The 26,507-nt window shown below is 43.0% G+C and overlaps 1 protein-coding gene and 1 long non-coding RNA gene across 15 annotated transcripts in view; one reads left to right on the forward strand and one right to left on the reverse strand.

The window, feature by feature from the left end:
• The window catches only part of CPNE4 (copine 4), a 691,914-nt gene that overhangs the window by 16,786 nt on the left and 648,621 nt on the right, over positions 1 to 26,507 (reverse strand). For all 14 annotated transcript variants that reach the window (XM_070239070.1, XM_070239074.1, XM_070239081.1 and 11 more), the window contains 4 exons: positions 24,437 to 24,523; positions 21,548 to 21,607; positions 10,924 to 11,057; positions 2,053 to 2,107 (listed from right to left, as the gene is read on the reverse strand). In XM_070239070.1, the coding sequence (XP_070095171.1) occupies positions 2,053 to 2,107; positions 10,924 to 11,057; positions 21,548 to 21,607; positions 24,437 to 24,523 (336 nt within the window). The remainder of the gene's footprint in view (positions 1 to 2,052; positions 2,108 to 10,923; positions 11,058 to 21,547; positions 21,608 to 24,436; positions 24,524 to 26,507) is intronic.
• LOC111768414 (uncharacterized) lies at positions 12,931 to 14,876 on the forward strand. The gene is made up of 2 exons (XR_011427363.1): positions 12,931 to 13,043; positions 14,733 to 14,876. It is a non-coding gene; the product is annotated as an uncharacterized lncRNA (long non-coding RNA).

Genomic DNA, 26,507 nt, shown 5'->3' on the forward strand with positions numbered 1-26,507 from the left:
TATCAATACCCCAGCTCTCTTACCCCTCAGGGTCTGTGTCTGCTCTGCATTGTCTCCCAGGCTTCCAGCAAAATTAAGCTTCAGCTGCCGACAGTGGTAACTGACTTGTTAGTAAATGCTGTGTTGACTTTCTCCACTTTCTATTGAGGTTTCCTCCACCTCTCAAATAAACTACTCGCATCCGAATTCTTGTCTCAAGGTCTATTCTCAGGAGAGTGCGAACTAAGACAGCGGTGGTGGTTGTGGCTCAGCTGCAATGCAAACTCTGAGATCTTATCCCAAAGAAGTAAATCGTGGGAGCTTGTAAACTCTCTGGGGGCACCTGAGCTGCTGAGACCATCAGTGCCTGTCTGGGGCAGAAGGGAAAGTAGGCATGGAAAAGAGGTATTTAAATGGCTTTTGGGGAGCAGAAGTGAGGGCATTATATGAGGAATGCCTGTTATGACAGCAGGAAGAATAAGTTAACTGACAGGTAGAGTAGAGCTAAGGTATCAGGTGAGCATGAGGACTTCAGAAAATAGAAAGAAGGACAAGTTACTCCAGGAGGGGACCAGGCAGATGTCATGGATGAGAAAAGGAAGGCCTGGAACAAGGTGTACTGCACCTTTGTCCTCAGCCTTACTGGGCCAAGCTGAGACAGGAAGACTACCCGGTGGGGATGTGGGGGAGGACACTCAGGCTTCTCTGGGTAGCTGGACCAGTGGTTGTTGAGGTGCACTCCAGTATCGAAGCTCAGAAGCTCTGTGAAGAAAGTGGGCACCCACCTGCCCACATTCTGGAACTGAGACTCCGTCTCAAGAGGACTGCATGTCTTCAGCTCTGGCTAATTCTTGTACACGTAATCTTTTAATCTTAGTGTTGCCAGGCCTTTCAGTTTTTCCAGAGAAGCCAGAAAGCTGATATTTCATATGAAATTGCCTCATTCTTAAAAAAAAATTTGTATGTCAAATATAATTCATTTGTGGCCTGAATGATGTCCTCAGGCCACTAGTCGACAACTCCTGTTCTATGTTCCTCCTCCTCATGCTCTCCATTTTCAACAAATGCTTCTAGAATTCTGTAGCCATGCCCAGCAGAGAGGCTAGTGTAGGATACAAGGCAAACAAGAAGGAGGACAGGTCGGGGGACATGCCACTCTGTTCACTGCTCACTGTAGCATAACAGTGTGCTGGAGTTTCTCTTTCACAAAAGACACAGAAGGGGAAGACCCTTGTCTAGCAGCTGTGGTGCGGGAGCAAATGTCAGCATCTGCCTCCTGCTCTGCAGCTCAGACACAGTCAATGAAAGAGAAATGGACAATTGGGCAGTGCTGCTTGCACTTAGCTTGGTCTCAGAGGCATAGGGAGGCGGGGGGCAGGGACCCTGATGTCTCTCCACGGCTCTCCCACCTGGGGGAGCTGAATTCCCTGCGGAGGGTATCCCACAGGAGCATCTGGTATACCACAGTGGAGTGCCTCTGTTCCCCTGCAGCTCAAATCTCTCTCCACACAAGCTTTGCCTTCTTTGTGTGATGAGAAGTCAGTATCACAACCGATTAGGATTTCACTGTCTTCATGGAACCGTTCAGCTTCTCAATTCTCTAAGCCAGAGTGGTTCTTTCTTTAGGACTTCTCTGTGTCTGCCACACAAGACTGGTGCTCAGAGACTTGGAATGAGGGAGTCTGTGGACTTCATTTTTCATGGACTTTCACAGTTGGCATCGTCAATAGGATCTTTCTCTAGGAGACATCTGAATAGATAGGTTCTGAGCCAGTAAATATCAACTTCCTGAGTGTTTTCTCAGTCTCTGACTGTATCTATACAAGGTCTAACAATGGAGCCCTTCATTTGGACTTCTGAGAAGACCCATCTAGGGTACCAGGAGATTGAGTTTCATCAAAAAACAGGCTCCAAGGAGCTATCTCACTGATTCTGAAGACATTTCTGACTCTTTGGGCTCTACTTACATAATTATATCAAGGGCCCAAAGAGTGAGACTCCTGTGAGGGAAACCCAAGTTGTTATCTTTTGTCTACAGCAAAGTGAAAGACGACTGTGTCTCTGTTCACTCACCGTGTACTCTGGGGGTATCCTGGCACCGAACCCAAAGGCTGGGAACATTTTGTCACTGAAATTAAAAAAGAAAGAAGTTGCTTCATTTGTTCATCTAATGAGGAAGAAAAACATGAATCTGCACTACCCAGTTAGGACATGTTGCTATGCCAAATGCTGACTCACGGTTCTCGATTATCTAATAGAGGGTAGCAATAGCATGGGTAATTAAAATCAAGAAATCATTCCCAAAGTTCATTACAGTCATTAGTCTGCAACTTCTTTCCTTAAGTTTTTGCTAGATTTGATACCAAGGAATAAAATGACTCCAAGATTTCCCCACCTCCCCTACTCCAGTTTTCTGTCTCCTTTGAAAAGTGATCATGAATTAGGTAACTCCAACGGTTGACTGTCTTAAGATTTTTCGTATATATTATCTTTTAAAATCTTTATAGGGAAAGATTATTATTCTCATTTTATAGGTGGTAAAATGCCTTGGGAAGTAAAGTGACTGGTCAAGATCATGCTGCTAATTGGAGCCAGGGTTTAAATGCTGACAAGCCTGAATCCAAGGGGGATATTAAAAAGCATGGGAAAGCTTGGAAGGTTGGCTAACTGACAGAGCTTGTTCCATCTGCAGACTCATTGTGTCCACTACTTTCTCTCATAGCAGGGAGAAATTGTTTACATGTCTTTTCTTGTCTCCTGAATTCAAGAGATGCTGTTTTTTGTGTTAATATCTTTACATCTCCATTGCCTCCCTGCCCCAAACTGTCCCCTGCCCCTACTTTCAGCATAATACTTGCCGTAGAGTGTGTGCTCGATAAATGTTCAATGAATAGATAATCCATGAATGGAATCATTAAGATGTGGCTATATAAAGAAGGGAGCATTCTTGTGAAAACCCATGAAAGTCACATATATGTCCTTTGGCTTGGTTTCTCTTATGCATATTGAAATGTCTCTCAATTCATTCATTCATGTATGCCGTATCTTAACTCTAACTTTACTGCTCTACTGTGCTACAGGAGAGAGGAAGAGGAGGAGAAGAATTAACATTTATTGGCACAGACAACCTGCCAGACATGATGCTAGGTGAAGTACATACTTATGTAATCCTTACTTGACCTTTGAAATTCCACCTACTTATTGTTCCCATTTTACTAATGAATAAACTGAATCTCAGAAAGGCTAAGAAAGTGGCGTAAGGTGTTTACCAGGGAGCACTGTGTGATTCCAAAGCCTGTGCCTTTTCTGTTATACCATTATCATTTAATGATTATGTATAACATTAAATGTGATTTCCTCTGGCGCTTACAGTAATTAGGCCCCTTGACCAGATAACAAATAAGCCTCTCCTTAAAGAAATTTTGTGCACTCAGGGGGTTGCTGCGATGGGGCTCTAGAATATTGCTCTTCGCAGAGAGCATGTTCTTCTCACGCCATCTACCTTTTACTTTCTCGCCCATTAAAAACACAACTGAGATTTGTTCTTGGAACAATTCCTACATTTCTCAGTTCTTTGCAGAGTTAGTCAAAAAGAAAGGGAAATTCAGATTAGGGCTTGCTGTCCCCGGACATTTGTGTAAGCAAAAGGAGACCCCCCCATGCTGACGGTGAGAAGTCAAAGCATCAAAGCCAAATTGTCACCCATCACCATCTAACCAATTTACAGGTCATTAGCAGCCAATGAGAGCTTTCATAACGCTTCACCAAAACACTACCAGTTTGACCAAATTTGGGGTAAGGGTTAGGAGATACAAGAAAACCAGAATTCTTTGAAACCAAAGTCTAAATTCTCCAGAAAACCACCAGCTCCCCCTTTGCCCCTCTGTCGTGTAGATGTGGCTTTGCATTGAGGACAGCAGATAGTAGAAAAGGTATTTGTGCTGATAAAGAGAAAATCACCACAGCTTATAAAGGATTAGCCACAGCTCTGAGAAAAAATACTTCTGGTCCTTGGAAATACTGAAATGCTTTGCCTCAGCAATTCCTCTTTAACCAAGACAAAGGTGAGCAGGTGTGGAAAGGAATCAGTGAGGGGGATTTTAGAGGTACTTTCTAGGTAAGTCTGGAAGAAATCTTTTCTGGGTGGAGGATGGGTCCTGGTTCTTCCAACTCAGAGATGGTTCACAAGTCAAAACAGAGAAACCTAAGAGGCTCCACACCCTTTATTTTCTTCTTTGATGAGTTTAAGAGGGGTGAGATCTAATATTCCATCCATTTCTAATCACCAAACCAGTGTTCCAGCCTTAACGATGTTCCTTTTATACCTCCTTAGCCACCCTGGGGGATTCGAAGTTTGCTGAGCATGATGCACTGTTATGTAATTGAGTTTCAAGAGCAGGGAGGTAGGGAAAATGCCTCATCTGCAAGAGGAATAATTAATGACCTGGGAGGGCATCAATTCTCTGAAGTTGTCCACCATAAAGACTCCAGTAAACATACTACAGAAAAAATTTCAAGCCTAAGCACAATAGATTTAAGCATCCGTTCTTCCTGATTAAAAATAAAACTAGGCAGAGAGGAGTCTTATTATGCAAGAGGCACAGGAAGGCAAGTTGAGCACACAGGCAAGCATTGTATGCCAACACATCAAAGAACTCGAGATTGGATCTGTGCAGCACTGAGTAAAGGGTCCAGTTAGCAACCACAGAGAAAATGAGTGGTGGAGCCTACCAATTTGGGAAATTCAGGGGCAGATCACCACATCGGTAAAGGCAATATTTCTTACTATGGGAATGAAATAGTATAAAATACAATAAAAGAGCCCATCGTCTTCAACGGTAATTAGCGTGCTGTCTTGGACTTCTTAGGGAATGACCATGGTCAAAAGATCTGCAGATGGAAGATTCATTTTCAGCCATGACTGAGATCAAGCAAGAGATTAATAAAGTCAAGACTAATTACTGCGTTCATAAGGAAATGGAGACAAACTTGGAGCAAAGCGGCATTTCAGAACACCTGGACATTTAATAAGCACTGTTCTCTAAAGCAGTGGTCTTACAACTCAGGTCCATGGAAATGCCAGATCCTTCTGGGGATGTGAGGTCATGGCTTTTTTGGTTTTTTTTAAAGAGGAGGTCAGTATTCAGTTCCTCTACTTCCCTATGTATTCTTTGCTGAAACTGATCTTCTGTGAACACCTGTGGTGTCAAGACCTGTTCTCCATTCACACTTTCCTTTCCAAAATTACCCTTCTCCTTCACCCATTCTGCATCTTAACCACCATGGTGCCTTGCTGCAGAGTGTAAAAGCTGCAGCAGGAAATAAGGGAACATTTCTAGATGTGAATGATTCACTAGGAAGTGAGTCCTTTTGCAGGTCAAGTAGTTGCCAATTTTTGCCTTAAAAAAATTGTAGGAAGTGCTGATGTTAGCTGGTGGATCATTAAAAATATATCTTGATGATAGACCATTATGTGATTTTTTTGGATATGTAACTTAAAATTGAAAAAGCTGAGTACTACTGCTAGTCAAGCTCTTTACATTACCACATACTTATTTATAAGAATAAGTTTTCTTAGTATTTACATTGATAAAAGCAAAAAAAAAAGAGATTAGAATTGATGCTAGACTCTCGCATTCTAATAATAGGTAGCATTCATCTACAGATATGTAGATTAATTGGGGGAAACATTCCATTATCTGTTTCATTAAGATTTTTTCATTTTTAATTTAATTTTAGTATTATTATTATTATTTTTTTTAAGATTGGCACCTGAGCTAACATCTGTTGTCAATCTTTTTCTTTCTTTTCCCCAAAGCCCCCCAGTGCATAGTTGTATATGCTAGTTGTAGGTCCTTCTAGCTGTGTTATATGGGATGCCACCTCAGGATGGCCTGATGAGTGGTGCCATGTCCGAACCCAGGATCCGAACCCATGAAACCCTGGGCCGCTGAAGCTGGAGCACGTGAACTTAACTGCTCAGCCATGGGGACAGCCCCTCATTTTTATTTTTATAGGCAATAATTACGTATTGAAATTTCTCACATATTCATGTTCTTGTGATCAATTATGCACTAAACATGATTATAATAAAAACTCAACCAGAAGACATTTTTAAAATACTTCGAATCTTTTCATCGTAGAAAATTTTAGATATTAGAAATTTTAAAATTTATCTTCATATTTTTATTATAGAAATGTATGTTACAGGGACCAATAAAAGAATTTCAAACCAAATTTTTAAAGATACATTAGGATGAAATTCTATGGGGGAATAGAATGGGAATACGAGCTCATGAAAAAAAGAAACAATTAAAATTCTCTCCTCAAACTGAAGAGCTCGTCCATGCATGTTTCAAATGGATGATGGTGGGTATCAAGTAGCTATGGAATTTAGATTCCACTGGATGCATTCACAAGAGTTATGTAAGAGTTTTATTTTTAAATGTCCATATTTACAATACACTTGAATTTTCATTCTTTGTCACTATTTATACTCATAATGGAAAACGTTAGATTTAAATGTAAAAATGTGTGAGGGTTATATGTTTTTATAAAACTCTTTTTAGGAGTATATGAGCAAAAACATTTTTAAAGGTCATTGGTCCAAAATGACTTTTAGGTCTGATACTGTAGTCCTTTTTCCTTTTGTGTTCAGTTTATTTTTTTTTAAATAAATTAAGAATATGAAAGATAATAGCCTCTACTGTTTATCGAGTATTTACAACAAGCAGAACCTGTGCTTGTCAGCCACTTCACATCTAACTTACAACTGCTCTACCACGGAAGTTAGATAAACCTTCCATCTGTAATCAAGGAAACCAAGGCCCATGGAGCGTAAACCTCAGGAGAACAGAGGCAGCAGAGCTGGGGTCTGAACCCAGGTCCCCTGTCACCAGGGCCCCATACTCTTTCTATAACCTCTGGTGACTCTGCCCCTTAGAGGAGGCTGGTCTGGTCTAATGATTCAGAATAACAAGGATGAGTCCATCCACGCTCTTACAACAACAAGAGACAGAATCAGCAGAACTCGCCATCCCCGGGAGACCGTCCTGGACCCCCTTCCTTCCCTCCTTATGCAGTCTCCCTCCTTAGACGGGGCAGAGCTGCCCCGGCCCTGCTGGGCTGTGAGGTATTTACATGCCTTTCCCTCCCATGAGACTGTGAACCACCTGGGAGGAAACTATGCTTTAGTAATTTCTCTCTGTCTTTACAGCACCGGGTGAGGGGCCTGGCACCCGGTAGATGCTGTGTAGGTCCTTAGCCATTCCATCTGACCCATCTCTCTGGATTTAACTCTGGGTCTCAACCCTGAATGCCCATTAGAATTAAAAATCCTCATCCCCAGTATGTACACCAGATTAATTAAATCAAAATCTCTGGGGTGGGGCCCAGGCATCAGCATATTTTAAGGTTTCCTGAGTAGTTCCATTGTTCGGCTAGGGTGAGAACTACTGACCAGTGTTGGTAGAGTGGATAAAGTAACACTCTGATATGAACCTGTCTTCTGATTTCTAACCCAGTCCTCAACCCTCAAAAATACCTGTCACATCAGGTTTCAGTTCCAACCTTGCCTCCTAGCACCGTACCTAGCACACCACGCGGGAGACTCCTGCTTCGGGTTCTGATATCCCTGTCTCATTCTGGGGTGCCCAAATCTACAAAATGTCAGTCTGTACTTCCAAGCAAGGTATTATAATATACTGTACTCTTCCAAGCCAGAGTAATGCTCTCTTGATAGCAGATAGACCAGCTTTTTGATTGGAGGACATCGCAGGTGGTCAAAGACCCACATCTCTGCTGAGCCCAAGGAGCACGCATGTGTGCATGCTTGGCAGTCAAAGGGGAGAGAAAGGGCAGTGGTCTCTCTTTCAGAGGCACAGAGACAGAACCAGCTGGCAGGACTGCCTTTTGGGCTTAAACCAGATATCTGGGTGGAGCTTCCCCTCAAGGCCACCCTGAGAAGAGCATTACGCATCTCTCAGGCTGTTCTACTTCATGGATCACCTCCTAATGACCTGTTGGCAATGACCGTACAAGGCAGAGAGAAAACCCTTGGCTGTCAGAGGCTGGGAGGAATTTCTAAGGCTCATGGGGATTAAAAACCTCCCTGTCGCTGCAGGAGGGGGAACGGGGCCTTCTGTCAGTTTTTATTCAAGTGTTTCTTTTTGAGCATCAATCTCCCTGACTTTGATGCAAGAATAAATTAATTCCAAAGCCCCGACTGGAAATTTCCTGACTCTCCCTGTCTATTGTCTATCCACCCACACAAAGGAGAAACTGCGGAACCTTGTCAGTTTTCAAGCGAGCAGCTTGCATTACACATTCTTCCAGGGAGTCTTTCAAAAGAGCGTCCAGGGTTTTCAATCCTCCTTTTCTTCCTTAGGTATTTGCCCATGTTAATACCGAGATGCCTTCTTTATATACATATTTTCAAAAAGCTTCACTGAGCCTAAGAAACCTGATTTTCTTGGCATTTGGGGCAGATAACTTTGTTATTATCCTATTAAAATTTTAAAAAGAATCATTTAAGACAATTCTTCATGTAACCCCTTATGTGTTGCATCTTATTTTTATATTGAATCTGTACTTTTGAGGGAATATAAAATGCTTCCCAGACTTTGTCTGGCTCACATTCTAAAGGGATAACAGCCTAAAAGATGGATAGGTCACTCTGATTATAGTATCTGCATCTTGCATGTGAAGTAATCAGGAAACAGAAGTTCAGCAGCTCGTTGCAGATCACCCAGCAAATCTGCCACAGAACCACAGCGAGGGCTCTAGGCATCAGCATCTTAATTTCTGGCCAACCCGTCAATCTTCTCCTTGGAATTCATTATTACATTACCTTCTCCCTTGCAGAGTCAGCATCAACATTACTATTAAGCATCTATTCTATGACATATGTACTTTATCTCTTTTACAAGCAGTTCAAGAATTTAAAAGTTATTAAGAATCCTGAAAATATTCTCTCCCTTCTTTCTTATCTTTTACGTACACATTAGTACACTAGATTATTTGTGTGTGTGTGTGTGTGTGTGTGTTAGAATGAAGAGAGACAATTACTGTTCTGGTGTCCTGAGGAAGTTTGAAGACGTTTCTGACAGTGGAGATGCAATTTGTCAGTCTTTTCTCTCCTTGGTAGAAATATCCATATGATATAAACCTCTTTAGGAATCCTCCCTGTATTTGGGCCTGAAGAAATCAGAGCTGAAGTTCAAGTTATCTTCACAGTCAATATCTCAAGGTTACATATAAGAAGTATCACTTCAAGAAGGTAATTTAAAATGCTGTTGCCAGGGCTGGCCCCACAGCGGAGTGGTTAAGTTTGTGCACTGTGCTTCGGCAGCCCAGGGATTTGCCGGTTTGGATCCTGGGCACAGACATGGCACCGGTCATTGGGCCATTCTGAGACAGCCTGAGGGACCTGCAGCTAGAATATACAGCTGTGTACTGGGGGGCTTTGGGGAGAAGAAGAAGAAAAAAGGAGAAGAAGAAGAAGGTTGGCAACAGAAGTTAGCTCAGGTGCCAATCTTTAAAAAAAAATGCTATTGCCCTCTGTTCTAAAGGTAGAGGAAGAGAAGAGTCAGCAAGGGCCTGGGTGTTCAAAGCTCTTTGATTTTTATCCGACTGTTCATTCATCCGTCAACTGCCCTTCCGCTCATTTGAGTTACTGGTGATGATCAAGCCAAATCCAGAAACTTGCCAGCAAGAAGGACACTGATGGGACCTTCCCCGTTATCTGTCCTGTTGGTTTCTCTGGACATTCTAGTCACTAGGTTGTATCATTTCCCATGGTGCCTGGGGTAACAGGTTTTTAACATGGTTATTACCAGTTTTGAGACTACAAAGAACAGAAATCATGCTATCCCACAAAATTTCTCTGAAACTGGAGGATAAGTCACTTTCTTTATTTTCCTGGTTTGAAAGGTCAGTCAGTTAGTTGCTGCTCATTACTAACTAGCCTTGTTTTACAATCACACCAGAAAGTCAACTGAGATTTACCCATATTTATATTTATGTTGGTTCTACTTAAAAAGTCTTCTTGAACAAACATGAGAACAACTGCACCTCAATCTGGAAATACTGGGAACGTAGAATAAATTCAGTTTAATGTAATTTATGTAAATGGTTTCTTACAGGGAATTCTCTTGGTGGGAAAGGTCAATATTTACCCTCAAGTAAAAAGAAATATAATACTGATCTCATCTCAAAGTCGTATTTACTATACACACACATAGAAACACACACACACTTGCATGGGCACACACACATCCTCTGCTAAATTACCAATAGCTTTTCAGGTCAATGAAATACAGTGATTACGAGCTTAGGCTGTGGAATGAGATCGATCTGGATTCAAATTCTGCCCCTGGCTGTGTGACAGTGAACAGATTACTTAACCTCCCGGCACAGTTTTCCTCTTTTGTTAAACAGTACTTAGTACCTAAGGGTTAATGTGAGGATTAGATACAGTAACGTCCAATAAACCCCTGCTTCTCAAATTCCAAAGGGCACACAAATCATTTGGGAATCTTGTTAAAATGCAGATTCTGATTCAGCAGTTCTGGAATGGGGCTTGAGATTCTAAATTCTCAGGTGATACTATGCTGCTGGTCCGTGGGCCAAACTTTGAATTGCAAGGCAAACACTCAAACTTTACAAAACCAAAGCCAAAATTGCAATCCAGTGGTCTTACAAGCTAATTAAGAGAAGAAAGCTGAGAGAGGATTTTTTGGTGACCAAGGTGAGCATGGCATGACCTCAGTTTCTCTAGGTGAGGAGAGGATAAAACATTTGGGGCAAGGTTTTATTCTGTTCCTTCATGAGCCTCAGAATGAGGAGTTGTTAGACTTAATTTCCATTCTTCTGCCAGGGATCAGCCAGGAACCATCAGAACCCACAAAGAGATGATAAGGCCCGAGCCAACCGGAAGTCTCGTACCTGTCGTAGTCTTGGCAAATCTCCCCCACAGCCACCAAGGCCTTCAGGTATTCATTGGGTTGGTAAGGGTGGATGTAGTGCAGGGAACAGCTGTTCCTGGGGTCTCCATTTGAGGCAGTGAAGTCTATAGCTACCTGAAAGAGAAAATAGGAGAATGGGTGGATTTAGAGTGAATGCATCTTGTAGGAATTGTGCTTAGCCATGAGAGAGAAATGGCCTGAGGTGGAAAAAAGCAGCGTGTTATACAACCTGCCAGTAAGGAAAGTTAGAGAAGAAATTACTTAGTTTCAAAAATCAGTTATTAATTTGGTTGAGGCCATTTCTGTAGCCTTCAATCTCTCTTTCCCTCAATGCCCTCTCTTCTCCCTTCCCAAAGTGGAACTTGAGATTAACATGTAGGTCGGAAAGCCCAGCTGCTGCTGGTCCACATCACTAGGCAGCAAGTATCAGTAAAATACCATAATTCACTAAGAAAAGACTTTTATGCTCTCCAGGCAGGACAATTCCATCTCTGAGGCACAGGCAAAAATCCCTTAAAAGTAAATTCTGTGTTAAAGATGCAGTCTATATAAGAAAGCCATTGTCATATTTTTATGAGTGGCCCGTTGCAGAGAGCTATGTTGAAGTGGTTATAATAAATTTTTTTAAGAAGCAGCTCTATGTAAGGCATTCAGCTTTTGGTTCCCACTCATGTAAGAACTCCTGCCTATGACAGAGGAGATGTCTGAATTCTATGGCATCGTGGGTAGGAAGTGGAGAAGGGAAAGCTCTGTCTTGCCACCAAGTAGTCATTATCCTTGAACTTCTTAAATTTTTTCTGACCCCCAACATCATCATCACCTAAATAAAAGTTGACTTACCCAACATTTCTTAACAACGATAACAACAAAATGCTTGAGCCTGGAGGGTGCTAAAATGGGAAGGAACATTTCTTCTAATTTCCAACACCATCATCATTTAAATAAATGTTAACCCAGCAAATGCCTCTTGCAAAACGTGTTTCAGCTTGTAGGTGGGGAAGGGGGATGGAGGGATTAAAATGAAAGGAGTTGTAGGAGAAGAAAGAAATGTTCATGGTGCATCTTTCCTTTCTCTTTGGGGCTCAGCAGAGTCCACTCACTGACTTACTAATGACGGAAAAGCTCTATTTTCTCATATGATCTTGTGGATAGGAAATGATATTTTTATAATATTTGGCAAAATTCCACTATAACAAATAACTGGAATGTCCCATTGGATTTATTAAGGTAGGAAGTTACTTCTTGAAGAAAAGAGAAAAGGTGGCATGTGCTCTGTGCTCTTGAAGGATCAGCCTATAGGAGTAAAACTGACAGGGAGAAAATGTAACCCATGTCTTATGTTGTAACTGCAACAGAATCAAAGGAGCTAGAAGACAGAAAGTGACAGGCTAACGGTAATTTCCTTACAACCTCTCTTTTCTCTTTCACAAAGCTATTTTTTCGCCAGTGATTTTTTTCCCCTTTTTGTCTTTACCCCTCCATAGGACTATGATGAAAATAAATTTAAGCAGGATTCAAAATCTATTTTCAGAATACCCAGATGTTTTAAACAAGGGAGTGCCAACTGATAAAATGCTAGTACTAACAGTGTTTCAAAAGGAAAGGTCATGTGAAAAAAATTTGCATAGTATTCCCTCACTCTTAGATCGCCTCACTTCAGATAACAAGGAGAAGAAGAGACGGGTAACCTTTATTAAGACACTACTCTGTGTAAGACACCGTGCTAACTGCTTTACAGGCATTATGTGATTTTATTTTCATAAAAACTCCAGGAGGTAGATATTGTTATTCTTTTTTATTGATGAAGATCCCGATGCCCAAAGTGGTGAAGGTCACACAGGTCATAGAGGCTGGAGCTGGGTTTAAGCCTAAATCTATATGGCTTCAAAGACTCTGCTCCTCCGTTATACCATTATATACCCAAGAGAACATGTGAGTCCGTGACCGACGTACCGAGACATCTCATGGGTGTGTTTTTTTCCTATGAAGAAGAGATCTGGCCTGGAGGCAGGGAGACTAACTAGGAGACACCTACAGTAATTGAGGAGTGAAGAATGGCCTTGAATGAACAGTTCTTTATGACCAAAGCAGTTATCAAAGGTAGGAAAAGGGCAATTGAAATGTGTGTGTGTGTGTGTGTGTGTGTGTGTGTGTACGCGCGTGTGCACATATGAGTGCACAACAGCGGAAGGATGAGTTACTGAGGATGACTGGAAGTGATCTAAAAGAACCAGTTAAATCCAGTATCTTCTGAGATAAATTTCGGCCTGAAGGTGAAAGCCAATCCATCAGAAAAAAGAGAGCAAGACAATAGGTGAAGGACCTTTTAATCAAGGACTGTGACAAAAAGCTAGTATGTGTGTGGTGGGGGGGAGGGGCAGGGGGCTACAGGTATTTTGTGAACAAAAAGGAGATGTAAAGCCCTCCAGGACCCACCCATGGGGCTCCAACCAGACAGAGGTCCAAATATGTGCAGATAATTCCTGGAAAACTTCTCCAAGGAGAACACTCAAGAGGTGCTTGACAACCAGTGTTTAAAGAAATCACGCGTCTAGGGCCTCCTGGGTTTACTAAGCTCAAACATGTAGAGCTGCCATTCTCAGCCTTTTTGTCCTGCTGAGACACGCTTAAGGGATAATGGCACCTTGCACGTGTGTACATAGTGTTTAAAAGGTTGAAAACAGTGCTGGGAAGGTATAAAGCCACCTCTTTCTCTCCTACTGAAGAAAGCATTTAGAACTCTAGAGAATTCTAGAGAAGGCAGGAATGTTGTTACGGAGGTAACCTTGATTCTGCTCTGATTTATCTAAAATGCAAATCATTGGCAGGTGTTGATACTTTATGGCTAATAACTAGGACCTACGGCTCACCTCGCTTCTGGTTATGATGCCCTTCATCCTGGATCACCACACTCTTCTACCTGTGCTTCTTGATACTGCAAGTGGCAACTGTCCCACGTGCTATTTACCTGACTGAGTGTCAAGGGTATTCTGTGATGACAGAACATGCCGGTGTCTTAATATAAACCCAGAGAATGAAATCAGAGCAGACTAGAGGGGAAATCTTCATAAAGAAAAATGACAACTCGGGAAACACAGTTGTCCCTCTTATGTTCCCCAGGTACGGACAAGATCCTTCAAGCATGCAAACACCAAGTGGCAGCCTCTGAGCCCAGGTGTATCACCTGGATGAGTATATTGCAGTATTGGGAGAAACCCATGCAATGCCTAGATGAACATACATAGATTTTGGCAACACTGTATTTTAAAATAAAAAAAAACACATCATTTGGCTGGGACTAGGGTAATGCAGCAGAGGTGACTAGGGCATAACCTGAGAAGGTACTCATTCTCAGCTGACTCCACACTTGCACAATCCTGAGAGTGAGTGCCTCCTGAAATTTTGCACCCTGGGTGCTTCTCTTGCCTCACTGTCACCCTGGCCCTGCTATGTCATTTCATTTCTATCAACTCTTCATCCTCAGGCTTGGAATAATTCCCTTATGCTTAAGAAAATAGGGTGGGGCAGAGATGATGGCAAGAAGGGGATTGTGATTGAAGATATTAGAGACAGAAAATGAATAGGATTTGGTGAGCGCTTGACATGGAGTGGGATGCCAGTTAGGAAAGGGAGCGGCCAGATTTCTTTGGGGATGGAGGAGATTACATCATGAGGTTACTGGAACAACCTGAAGCTCAGTGTTAGAAGGCTGGCATTGGACTGCTTGTTCTTGGTGGTGGTGATAGAGATACAAACATGCCTGATGGAAATTTTACTCTTTTTCTGCAGGCAGGACTCTGGGGTTTCCACTTTTCCCTGTGTCTGTGACACCCACAGAGGCTATTCAAGCTCAGGAGATTCTGATAAAACTTTGGAGAAGGGTACGAATGATCTGATGAAAAAGGAAATAAACCAATGATCCTTACCACCTACTCCTTTCTGTAGTTTCCACTGCTTAAAACAAAAATATTTTATCATTTTTCTAGACAGCCATGGGCAGTCTTAAGTACATGGCAGCTAAAAGACTTTTTTCCAGGCAAGTGATGGAAAAATCTTTCTAAAGTTTCCCTGATGAAGCTGAAGATAAAAGGTCTATCTTCAGGAGGTGGCCTGCTACCAAGAATTCGCTGTGCTCTTTAAGTTAGCATTAGTGGAAAGAGAACAGAGCGAAAGGTTAGGTTTATTTTCAAAAGCAACAGGGAGGCAGTGAAAGATGGGATTAAGTTGAGAAATAAAAGCAAGAAAATGACTGAAAAATGCCAATGTGGATGTGGCTACCGACGCCTGGTTTCCTGAGTGCCCATGGGCCTGCAGAGCCGCCACATTTTCATTTTCTGATATGAAGCATTTATGAAAGCCTGTGGTTCTGGTGTGCACTCCAATCTTCTCTGCGGGCAGCCCGAGCACGGGCGCCTGCCTGCCAACTGCTCTCCCCTTCTGCCCAGGAGGCCTCTCTCATCATTAAGCAGAGCTGTGGAGCAGCTTTGCAAAACCTTGTAAAGTAAAAATGCAAAAGGCTCCCTCCATGCCACTGAGTGCCCCTCCAAGCACACCGAGTGTGCTTAGGTGCTTCCCAGAAAAGGCTGAAGGGAATGAGGAGCATCTTTCTTTGGACATTTTTAGCTTGTCAGAGGAGACAAGCCCACTCCTCAGATCTCTCCCCTGCCTGTGACAAATGGGCCATTTGGGAACCTCCTGGGTGCTTTCTAAGGGAGGTTGCTGTGAACCAACTTCTGGGTAGTTGCCTAATCTCTCTGCAGTCAACCTTTGTGGTCTCAGCTGCTGGGGCAGCATTTTTTTTTTTTCTCAGATTTGTACACAATTTGGACCCATACACCAAGCCTTGTAGGTGGAGGTTCTATTTAGTCTGGACCATTTCTTAAATGATAGGTTAAATTCTTGTGCTTTTCTATTTCCTCAAAACTCCATAGGGGGCAAAGCAACAGGAACCTAGACTAGGTGGCAAAGACTCCCGAGGTCTCCTCGTTCACTTCCTGGAAATCGCAAAGCGCTTTCCTCTTCAACCCAGAGCTCATTCTTGTTTCTCCGAAGTATACACCAGGGTCCGTCAGCGTTTGATCCGGGATATCAAGCAAAGATTTAAAACTTAAACTGGGACACAGTGTGGACATAGGATGCCCTAAATGTGTTAGGGTCAGAAAAGATTTCCCGAGGAATTAAAATGTAGACTATAAAATCAGAGATACAAGAAAACAATACCATCTTTAATTTTTAAAAATTACAAATAATAAAAATGGTTACCTGAAAAGAAAAAAAGGATTTCTTTTGGTCATGTGGATTACTTGAGAATCTGATACGAGATCAATATCCTCTCACTGGAAAATGCACACACCCAATTCAGCACACAATTTTGGGAGGTCGAAGACGTCCCTGAGGATAGTCTTTGCTCCTCAAGGATAGCCTAGTAAAGTCATATTTTCTTTTTCTTTTCCTTTCTAGTTAATGTTTATATATAAAATATATATAAATAATATAAAATATATATGAAATACATGTATTTTACATACTTGTAATCATAGGGTAGCTCTGCTTTATATTCCTTTTTTTTACTTCACACTATGTCATAAACATGTCCCCATGTCGTTATAATTATTATTTAAAATGGCTTTATCATAGTCCACTTAAATGGGGTACTGTAATTTACATAGCCATTCCCATTATCTTATTGTCGGACATTTGGGTCGCTTACAATTTGTCTCTGTGAAAATCCATTTAACAATGAACATTTTTGTGCATATGGAAAAGTAATAGCTTTCAAAGGAAACATTTAATTCTTCTACCATTTTCTTTCCAAATACCTTATGGTGTCTGTCTCTTATAAGCTGTCTGTAACTTTGCATTTTGTGTGTGAAATTTTAGTATGTGGTTTATTTTCAGCTGCTGTATCATGTGCCAAACATACTGAACTCAGTCTCTCTCCCCGTGGTCTCTGTGTCACCTCTGCCCGTCTCCTCCGAGACTGCAATGCGACAGTTGCTCCAGAGTTCTCATGACTCGAGGATTCACATGAGGAAGAAGGATTGTCCTCAAGGCCATCCTTGACCTCTTGAAACTGTGTGCGGAATTGGGTTGGTGCATTTCTGGTGAGAGGATATAGATCTTGTATCAGATTCTCAAGTGGTCCACGTGACCACCAAAGAATAAGAATCATTGACTAGGGCTCTTTTTAGCATCATTTATCTCTTTGCATCCACTGGGCCTTCTATGCTTGTGGCCTCTTTTAATCCTCGTGGCCATCTTCCTTTTTCCCTCTTGCCTTCCCTTCACTGTCCACCTTCTTGAATGAATAATTACACTCGCTGTGTTCACTTTCTTACTTTCTGTTTACACCCTAACTCCTGGGTCTCCCCTGTCTCATTCTGCAGGAATTGCTCTTTTGAAGACGATCTATGCCTATTCACCACATGACCCAGTCATTGCCTTGTATTCTTCACCCTCTGACTTCTCTTTAGCACACGGGATTATCACCTTTGATCTTGTAACCTTTTCCTCCTCATCATTTGAGTCCCTGTCTCCTCCTGAAATTTTTCCTCAGTCAACTCTTCTCTTGCTGCTTGCCCCTATTTCCCCTGTTGCCAAACAGAAGTCTTCTACAATTTTCTGTCACCAGGCCCCTTTTCTTTCTGTATTTTTCTCTGTGGCCATCTCATCCGGAATCATATATGTGCAGCTTCCACCTTTCTCCTCAAACCTAGGCGCATATTTATAAGTGCCTCAAACATGTCCAAAAGCAAATTCATCATCTTGTCTGGCAGCTCCCCTTGATTTCCATATTGCTGTGAATAGGACTGCCATGCCTTGTCAGTTAGGCACAAAAGATTTGAGTCCCCCTGGGCTTATCATTCTCCCTTGTTTTCCATCTCCTTATTGTATTGCAGGCAAAGGCTTATGGACTCTCATTCCACAATGCCTCTTCCTACTGCTGCCTCACTGGTTTAGCCTCTTACTACCTGTCACCAGGACTGCTGCAGTGGGCTTTAATCTCTTCTTGCTTCACCTTGCAGAATCCCTTCACCGCCATCAATACCTTTCTTTCATCAAACACTGCCAGATTTTTTTTTTGAGGAAGATTAGCCCTGAGCTAATCTCTCTTTGTCGAGGAAGATTGGCCCTGAGCTAACATCTCTGCCCATCTTTCTCTATTTTTTTTATATGTGAGATGCCTGCCACAGCATGGCTTGAGAGCAGAGCTAGGTCCCCGCCCAGCAACCAGCAAACCCTGGGTCGCCGAAGCAGAGTGAGTGAACTCAACCACTACACCATTGGGCCCGCTCCAAACACTGCCAGATTTGCTTCCCTAAAGCATGTGCCTGATTGCTTCAATGTCTGCTCAAGATTCTTCTGAACATTCCCTTAACCACCAAATTACCTCAAAATTCAAAGCCTTTCAAGTTCTTAATCCAAACTACTACTCCAACGCTCCCCTAAATACACCATTTATTCATATTAATCCAAGTAAAGTTTTGGTATTTATCATTAGACTATACGGATGCATAAACATCTAAGTTCATAGGGGCACTTTTTAAAGCAAAAACCCAGTATCATATTTATTCGTCCAATTTCTTCTTTTCCATAAACCTTACCTCCCTTTGAAAGTTTAGAGTTCAACCCATTATAATCAATAAAAATATTTTGAGCACCTAATATATATCATCCTGAGGGGAAAGATGCTCCACTTTTGACATTCTTAAGGCTGAACCAGAAGCACCAGGCCTCTGTGGAAGGTGCAAAAGCTTTCTCCTCACCCCTGTTTATAACGTGCCTTGGTCAGAGTCATGACAGGAAGCAAATGGTGCACTCAAAAGGGATGATCGAGGAGAGTTTAATAAAAGGACAATTCGAAAAGGTTAAGGAAGACTGACTAGAAAGGGTAGGGAGGATCACTCACCAGAACTCAGTGAGAGTAGCATCTGCAGACCAGGGCACCTGGCAGGAGCTGTGGCCTTCTGTAGAGGGACATGGTTACAGCCAAACCATGGCAGGTAGAGAGCTGGAGGAATAAGTGCCCCAGCTTCTCTCTCCTCCCATTCTTTGATCTCGGGTTGGTGCTTCCCATTGGTCAAACCCATCCCAAACCCATGATCAGGAGAACCTGGCTAGTGCGTCCAAACAGGTTGGCCTCCTGTGAATAGAGGGGAGAGGTGGGGAAGGGCGAAGAGTGGAGGAAATATCCAGAACTTAACTTCACTGCTGTGTCCTAAAGGTCTGTCTCCAGGGAGGCAGAAAGTTCCTTTTGGCTAAAGCTCCTGGCCTTGCTCAGGAGCCAGGGGTCATCTTGTGTGCTAATGGGAGTTTTTCCCTCTGGAGGGCTCAAAGGTGGAATTACTGAAACAAAACACCTTTCTCTTTCTCTTTGCTCTGTCTCCATTCTGGGAAACCCTCTCCTCCTGAGTTCTCATCCCTCTCTTACTTTCCTTTCATGTTGCCAGATAGTTTCAATAAAATTACTGGGCAGATAATAAACATTTAGAGACCAAATTAAATACGTTAATTTTTATTAACAGTTTTCATTACAGCTTATAATTTACATTAGATTGCACTGCTTGAGCAATAAGAAATTAATAATGAGGAAGCTGACTTAATTTTGGAGGAAAATGATATTGAAGTGACTAGTTTGAGTCAATAGAAAGCTCAAAATAGAACACTTAGCAGCCTTCTCTGAGTCCCCAGCCTAAAGCCCTACAGGAAAAGGGGCTTTGTGGCAGGGACTGCTGATGGCCTGTCCCCTTCTCCTCAGCATTTATCTCACTCTCCTCCTGTTTTCATTCCTTGCTCCACACTGCTGTCCCCCATCACAGTCCCCAGAGGTCTACCGGTTGACACCGGAGGGGCTGAGAGGTTGGGATTGGGGAGGTGGTGATAAGAACCACTAAGGTGGTTCCTCCCAGTTGGGAAGGGTCAGCAAAAATGAGAAAGGAGGGAGGACAAGGCCGAGAAGACAATCCTTTTGTCAGGCAGGCCACACTGACCTTCATGAGTCAGAATGTGGAGCTGGGAGCTGTGTGGGGTTAAACTTCTGGTTTTCATGGGGGCTGATTCTTTGCAGCACAACTCCAAGGGCAAAGCAAGCCCCTGAAGGTTGAAAAAAAGAGTTGTTCAAGAGCGTGGGATCTATAGAATCTAAAACAGACCCAAATCAATAGAGCTTTCCCTTGAAAACCTGTAAATAGTTTCCTGAAATCGCTCCTTTGCCTAAGATCTTGGGACACTATTTCCAGTAGCTCCCCTTTCTGACATTGCTGGCTTCTCTACTTCCCTTTGCATTCACCCAGAGCAACAACGAGCCCATGAGACAGATAGATGTGTGTGCTCTCAGTGAGCATGTTTGCTACCTTCTGTATACGCCAATGTGCACGCAGGGGGGCTGGGTAGATGTGTCTTTGAAGAAATGACCAAATTCTATAATTAACCCTTACAGCAGTTGAGCGGTAAATGAATAATGCCCTGAGTTTAGGCAGGACATAGGTAGACCCCTCTGAGATGAGAGCAGAGGACAAGCTTCTAGCTAAGGAGAGGCTGGTCTATCAAATGACCCTTTATCTCATCCTCTTGGGACTCCCCCTTTTAGTCCTTTGAGTACCATCATCCCTGGTCCCAAAAATACATTGGTCCTATCTACTCTCTTAGGCTCAAAACTAGACAAAAAATTAAACCCATTTTCCTTGCCTTCCTCACATGCCTGGGCCAGTCTAGGGAGCTAAAGAGGGCTGAGCTTTATAAGTACACTTCTGTAAGATGAGGAACAAATGCTGCACAGATTGTGTTTCTCTTGATTACATTCACGTTGCTTTCCCATAGGTTTTAGCAGATCTATCTGTTGCCATCTGGGATTCTCTTTCTGGAGGTCACATCTGCTCAAACCTAGCAGCATTTTGAATATTAAGCCACTGAAAGCATGTTTTTCCAGGGAAGATGGACTCACAACTTTGGTCTACCTGGGCACTTTGAAAACACCCAGGCCACCCACCCAAATGCATATAAGGGGCTCACAGATTACGTCTAGGAGATGATCCTAAATCTACCCACTGAGTCTAGACACTCACTCTATTTCTCAACCTTGATTTCAGCCTGGTCCTCCAATACTTTTGAATTCATTTTCATTGCCTGATGAACCATTTGGATGGCTTATTCTTGGCGTTGACCATTGGGCATGACATTGGTGCTTGTGTTCTGGCCACATGAATAAAACCAAGGCATGTTGCCCTGGCTCAGTGGGACTTACTAGCATGGTTCACTTCCTTCTCAATCTTCTCATCAGGGGATGGGACCTGGAAATCTGCCGACTGCCTCATGCCTCATGCCTCATGTAGTTACTGAAAAAGTGGGAAGCATTAGGGTGGGTCCCCAAACCACCAGAGGTTGAGCAGCATGAGTTTCCTGATATGACACTGACAGCCAACGTCACTGAAGAAGACAGAAGTATAAACCCATTTTAAAAACATGATCTCATATAATGTTTCAGCAAGGAGACTCAAACAAAGCCGACCCAGGGTTTTAATAGACTTTTGTCACTTTGCGCCCCAAACCCAGCACCATTCCCCACACCTGGCTCCCTGAATAAGAACAATGTGGAAACAACTTACTGTAAACTGGATTTGGCAGCCACCCATGATGTAGTCCAAGAAAGAATGCATCTTGTGGATCTGCATAGGAGGAGAGGAAACCATTTTAGTAACAGCATGACTTGTTTCCTTACAGATTGAAGGCCTAAACTTTGGGGTTAGGCTGCTACACTAGAGGAAAGAGCAGGGAGAGATCTGTGGGAACAGATGGATCAGTTGATTTTGTTCCGTGAAAGGAGAGAAAGGAAGCACGCTCCATTCGGATGGGCCCGTGAAGGCTGCGAATATTGCCCCTGCTCCCCTCTCCTTTGGTTTACGCCTGATTTTAATCAGCTTCTGCCTCTGGGGTGAGACTAACAGTATATTTCCAAGGGTCCTCACTGTTTTGAAATCAACAGAGTCTCACATTTGGCTTCAGTCTCGTTCCCTGTGTCTAAGTCCCAGTCCTGGCAACACTCTTAAAACCACAGTTATCTAGATTGGCAGCATCAAGAGCACAATTACCTGGAAGGCCTTTACTGAGAGTTTCTAGTTGGTTAGATCCCTCCCATGCCATGAACACCAATGGCTAACATTTATTGATTAATGGATGTATTCTAGGCACTTAACATCCATTAGCTCATTTAATTCCTAGAACAACCCTCTGGAAGTGGTACTATTTTTATTATTGTGCCCGTTTAATAGACAAGGAAGCTGAGGCTAAGCTCACCTACCTAGTACATGGTGGAGGTGGGACTCAAATGATGGCAATGTGGACTGCATAGTCCACCCTTTTCACCTCTATGTTGGAAGTCAGTATGGTCCGTTCTTTCTGCCCAACCGCCATCGTCTGTCTTCTCATGTGCTTTACTGGTTTCTGGCCTTAATTTCTGCTTCTTTATGATTTTCTGCTTGACTCTTGGTGATACTCATCTCTGCATTTATTTAACAAGGACTTATTGAGGCCCCAGCTCTGCAGTAGATGCTAGGGATACAGTGATGTGAAAATAGACACGGTACTTGCAGTCATGGAGCTCACAGTGTGGATCTTTTTACCTGGACCAGATTTTTGTCTGTGATTTTTGACCCTCACTTCTCAGACTTTATCTGATGCTCAGAACAATTTCTCAGAGATTGACCCACAAAATCCCATGTTGGTGTGTCTAGGTATGGCCTCCAGGTGACACATATCTATTAGTAGAGTTTTCTTAGTGCTGATGCTTACTTGGCTCTCTGAATAGCACCTGTTCCTGGCTTCCTTATGGCAATGCTTTCCCTGAAAGTTGGGACACCTGCTATTGTCTGTATATCAAGGAAGTGAGAACTTGGAACTGCCTCCAATAACATTGGTCTCCTAGCGCTGAACTGTAAGACCAACTTGTGAGGGATCAAAGCAGATAGATGCACAGTTAACCTTAAGGAGACAGACAACCATCGAATTGGTTCATCTAGATCTTTTCTCCTGCCTCTCTGGGCAAAGGGGTGGTCAACACTTGACTGTTTTGAATGTACCCAGGATTTGATTTGTATAGGTAGATAAGCTGACCAGAGACAACTGCCTTTGAAAGAAGAGTTTGTTACAGTTCCGTGAAGGATAGAAGGCATGTCACACCATGCAGTGGGCCACACAGGGAAGTAATGGGGTCAGTCAGGAGGCAGAAGGAGTGAGGGGAAAGAGTGGGTAAACGTCTTTCTTGCGGTTTTTAGGGGAAGGAATGAGTGAGGCAGGCAAGCAGCTAAGCAGGTTTAGGATTGGAGAGTTTGAATAATTTTGGCAGGCTCTGGGCTATAGGGGTGCTCCCTAATGGTCTGAAGCCTGGCTCTGGGATGATACAGGGCAGCAGGAATATTGGCTGAATGTGTGAGAGTAAAGGAGATGGTTGGGAGCATAGGCTCTGGATTGGTTTGTCTGCACATCAAAGGCAGGCTTGCAGGCAAGTTGTTTGCTATCTCTAGGAATTAGCTAACCCTGGAAGGGGCAGTTCCTCCCTGGGTCCCTAAGGCCCCAAGATGTCAAAACATCATAAAACATAGAAAATGAAAGACATGATTAACACAATGACCCTAATTGGCCAATCATAATACGTTATCTCCTAGTTCTGGTGACTGGTTCAAGGGGTGGGCATGTGACCCAAACAAAACCAATCAGTCTTTCCTTTTACTCTCTTGTTATGTAAGGATGTGCTCCTACAGCTCCTGGCAGCCATAGAGAAGCCAATCTGGGAGGAGGAACTTGACATATGTATAGAGAAACTGGATGGCATTTAAATCTTATATGGTGGAGTCAGACAGACATCTGAAAATCTCAGCTCTTTAACTTACCACTTGTGTAACTTTGAGTTGGGTACATTATCTCATTTGAAAGTAGAAATGTCAGGGGTGTGATAAGACTTAAACAGAGTTTATTATAGTTTCTCTCAATAGTAAGTACTCAACTAGTGGTAGAATTATTCTCAAATGTGATTTAAGAGGTTTAATTATTAGCACATGGGAATTCCTCTGGGAGGAATTTCTAGGCCCTTTATTCTTCACCCATTGTCTTGTTTTCATGGATCAGGTGCCACATGTAAATCACTGAACACCGTGATAAGCACATAGTAGGTGCTTTAGAAATGTTGGTTTCCCCCTTTGGGGATCTCCCTCTGCTGCTGCCCTGGGCAGAGAAGAGCCTCACTTGTGACCAGAACTCTCCTATCTTTGGGGGAAAGACTGTCTTTGTGGAGGGGATGGTGGCATTGGGCCACCACAGCTCTAAGACCACTCATGCTTACATATCTCCTTGTATATCCATTCACACACTGACTTTCTGATTTTTATTTTTAAAAAGATTGCATCTCTTTGACAGTCTCTCCCTCTGACCACACAGCCTGAACTCTTCCTCCCAGATAGCCCTAGCTTCATAGCGCTGGAAGAGAGGGGCTATGTGCATACCTTGCACTGATTCAAAATCACAACGCCCGAATTCTTATAATTTTTCTTCTTGGCTTTGTACTTGGGGTTGATGCACTCCCACTGGACCTGCAACAAGAAGGGTTACATCATGAGAGTCTGCTCAAGAAGAAATGGGGCCATTCAATGATGTCAGGCTCCTGGGCACTGCTGCAGATGGACCTGAGGGCTGACAAGTGGTCTTTAGGTGGTAACTCTTGCATCTCGAGGGTAAGTGAGGAGGAGTGGTTGAGAGCGAGGCTCTGCTATGAGACTGCCTAGTTTGAATCCCAGCTCCTCCACTTTCCAACGGTGTGACCTTTGACAAATTACTAGATTCTTCCATGCCTTGGATATCTTCTCTGTTAAATGGAGATTATAATTGTATATATCTCATAGGATTATTGTGAGGATTGAATAATTAATCCATGCAATACATTTAGAACAGTGCTTGGCACTTATAAATGCCTACTATTAACAGGGTCAAATCAAGCAGCAGGGGGAAGGAGAGATCTGCAGACACACAGTTGAGTGACCCAAAGGCTGAGTCTTACTGCCTGGAAATTGACTTAAAAAGTAGGACAACTGAGGACTATTGGATGCTGGCTATGGGAAGTTAGTGGGCATAATGATGAGTTTACAGAGAACTTGACTGGGAACTAAAATAATGGTTTGATACATGTTACAACAGTGGCACAATAGATCTCTAAAGAGGCTTCTGTGAGGGATAGGACCAGAGCTGCAAGAGTGGTCGGGAACTGAGTGGGTAGATGGGAGCTAAGGGGTGTCTAAGGGAACAGATCTCAACCATTCCAGACTGTAAAAGACATCGCAGGACAAAATCAATTCTAAATCCAACAAACATTGGTCATTGAACGCTCCTGCCCACCATCCTATGAGAGCTGGATCCTTGCATTTCCACTCAGGAGATAAATTTCCAGTGTCTGACAATTAGAAGTGTCTGAAAACAAAGTAGTTTCTAAGGCAGATGTGAGTGGGGTAGACTGAGGCAGCAGTGGGTTCCAATGATCCACTCCTCTCAGTGTCCACGCGTTTATGTCATTCCCTCCCACAATGACTCTGAGCTTAGTCTTGTGACTTTTTTGGCCAAAGGGACATCAACAAAAGTGATATGAGCAGAGGTTGAAAAGTGCCTATGCATTGGGGCTTGCCCTCCTCTTGCTGCTGGGAAGTTTTCACCACTGTATAAAAAAGCTTTGGCTGGCTCTTGGAGAATGAGAGAGAACATGGAGAGGTGTCCCAGCTACCCCAGCTGCTGAGGCATAAATGCTTGAGTGCGTTCACTTGGCACCATGTGGAGCAGAGGAACTGTGCCTGGCGAACTCAGCCTAAACTCTCAACTCAGAGAACTGTGAGTAATGATGTTTTCAGCCAGGAAGGTTTTTTGTGGTTGTTTTTTTCTGTGTGTGAGGAAGGTTTGCCCAGAGCTAACATCTGTTGCCAGTCCTCCTCTTTTTTTGCTTGAGGAAGACTAGCCCTGAGCTAACATCTGTGCCATTCTTCCTCTACTTGGTATGTGGGATGCCTCCACAGCATAGTTGATGAGTGGAGTAGGTCCACACCTGGGATCCGAACCTGCAAACCCAGGGCTGCCAGGGTGGAGTCTATGGGACTTTAACTACTCGGCCATGGGGCCGGCCCCTCAGCCAGGAAGTTTTGAGGTAATTTGTTACTCAGCAACAGATAACAGATACAGCAACTTCGCATTACCAGGGAAATTCTTCGCTTAAGAGTTTGGAAGAGAGGAATCCTGTACTAGTTAAGGGATCTCTAGGACTCCTTCCATAAAAAGAAAGAACAAAAGAAAGGAAAGAAGGAAGAAAGGAAAAAAGAAGAAAACAGTCAAAACTGAATCTGAAATCAGGAGATCTCCAGGCCTGTTGTTTTTTAAAGGCCTAATCTTTCCACCATCATGGTGCTTATTTTTCTTTTCCTCTCTTAAGTTTTCTTCTAATTCACTCTCCATGTGGGCAGTGCCTGATAACAGAGAATTTTAGCCTGTCTCAAAGTTGATATAGTGTTTTCAGAGAAAACATCCCAAGTCCCTCCCAAA

This window comes from Equus caballus, chromosome 16 (genome assembly GCF_041296265.1).
Source record: "Equus caballus isolate H_3958 breed thoroughbred chromosome 16, TB-T2T, whole genome shotgun sequence".
NCBI classification, from domain to species: domain Eukaryota; kingdom Metazoa; phylum Chordata; class Mammalia; order Perissodactyla; family Equidae; genus Equus; species Equus caballus.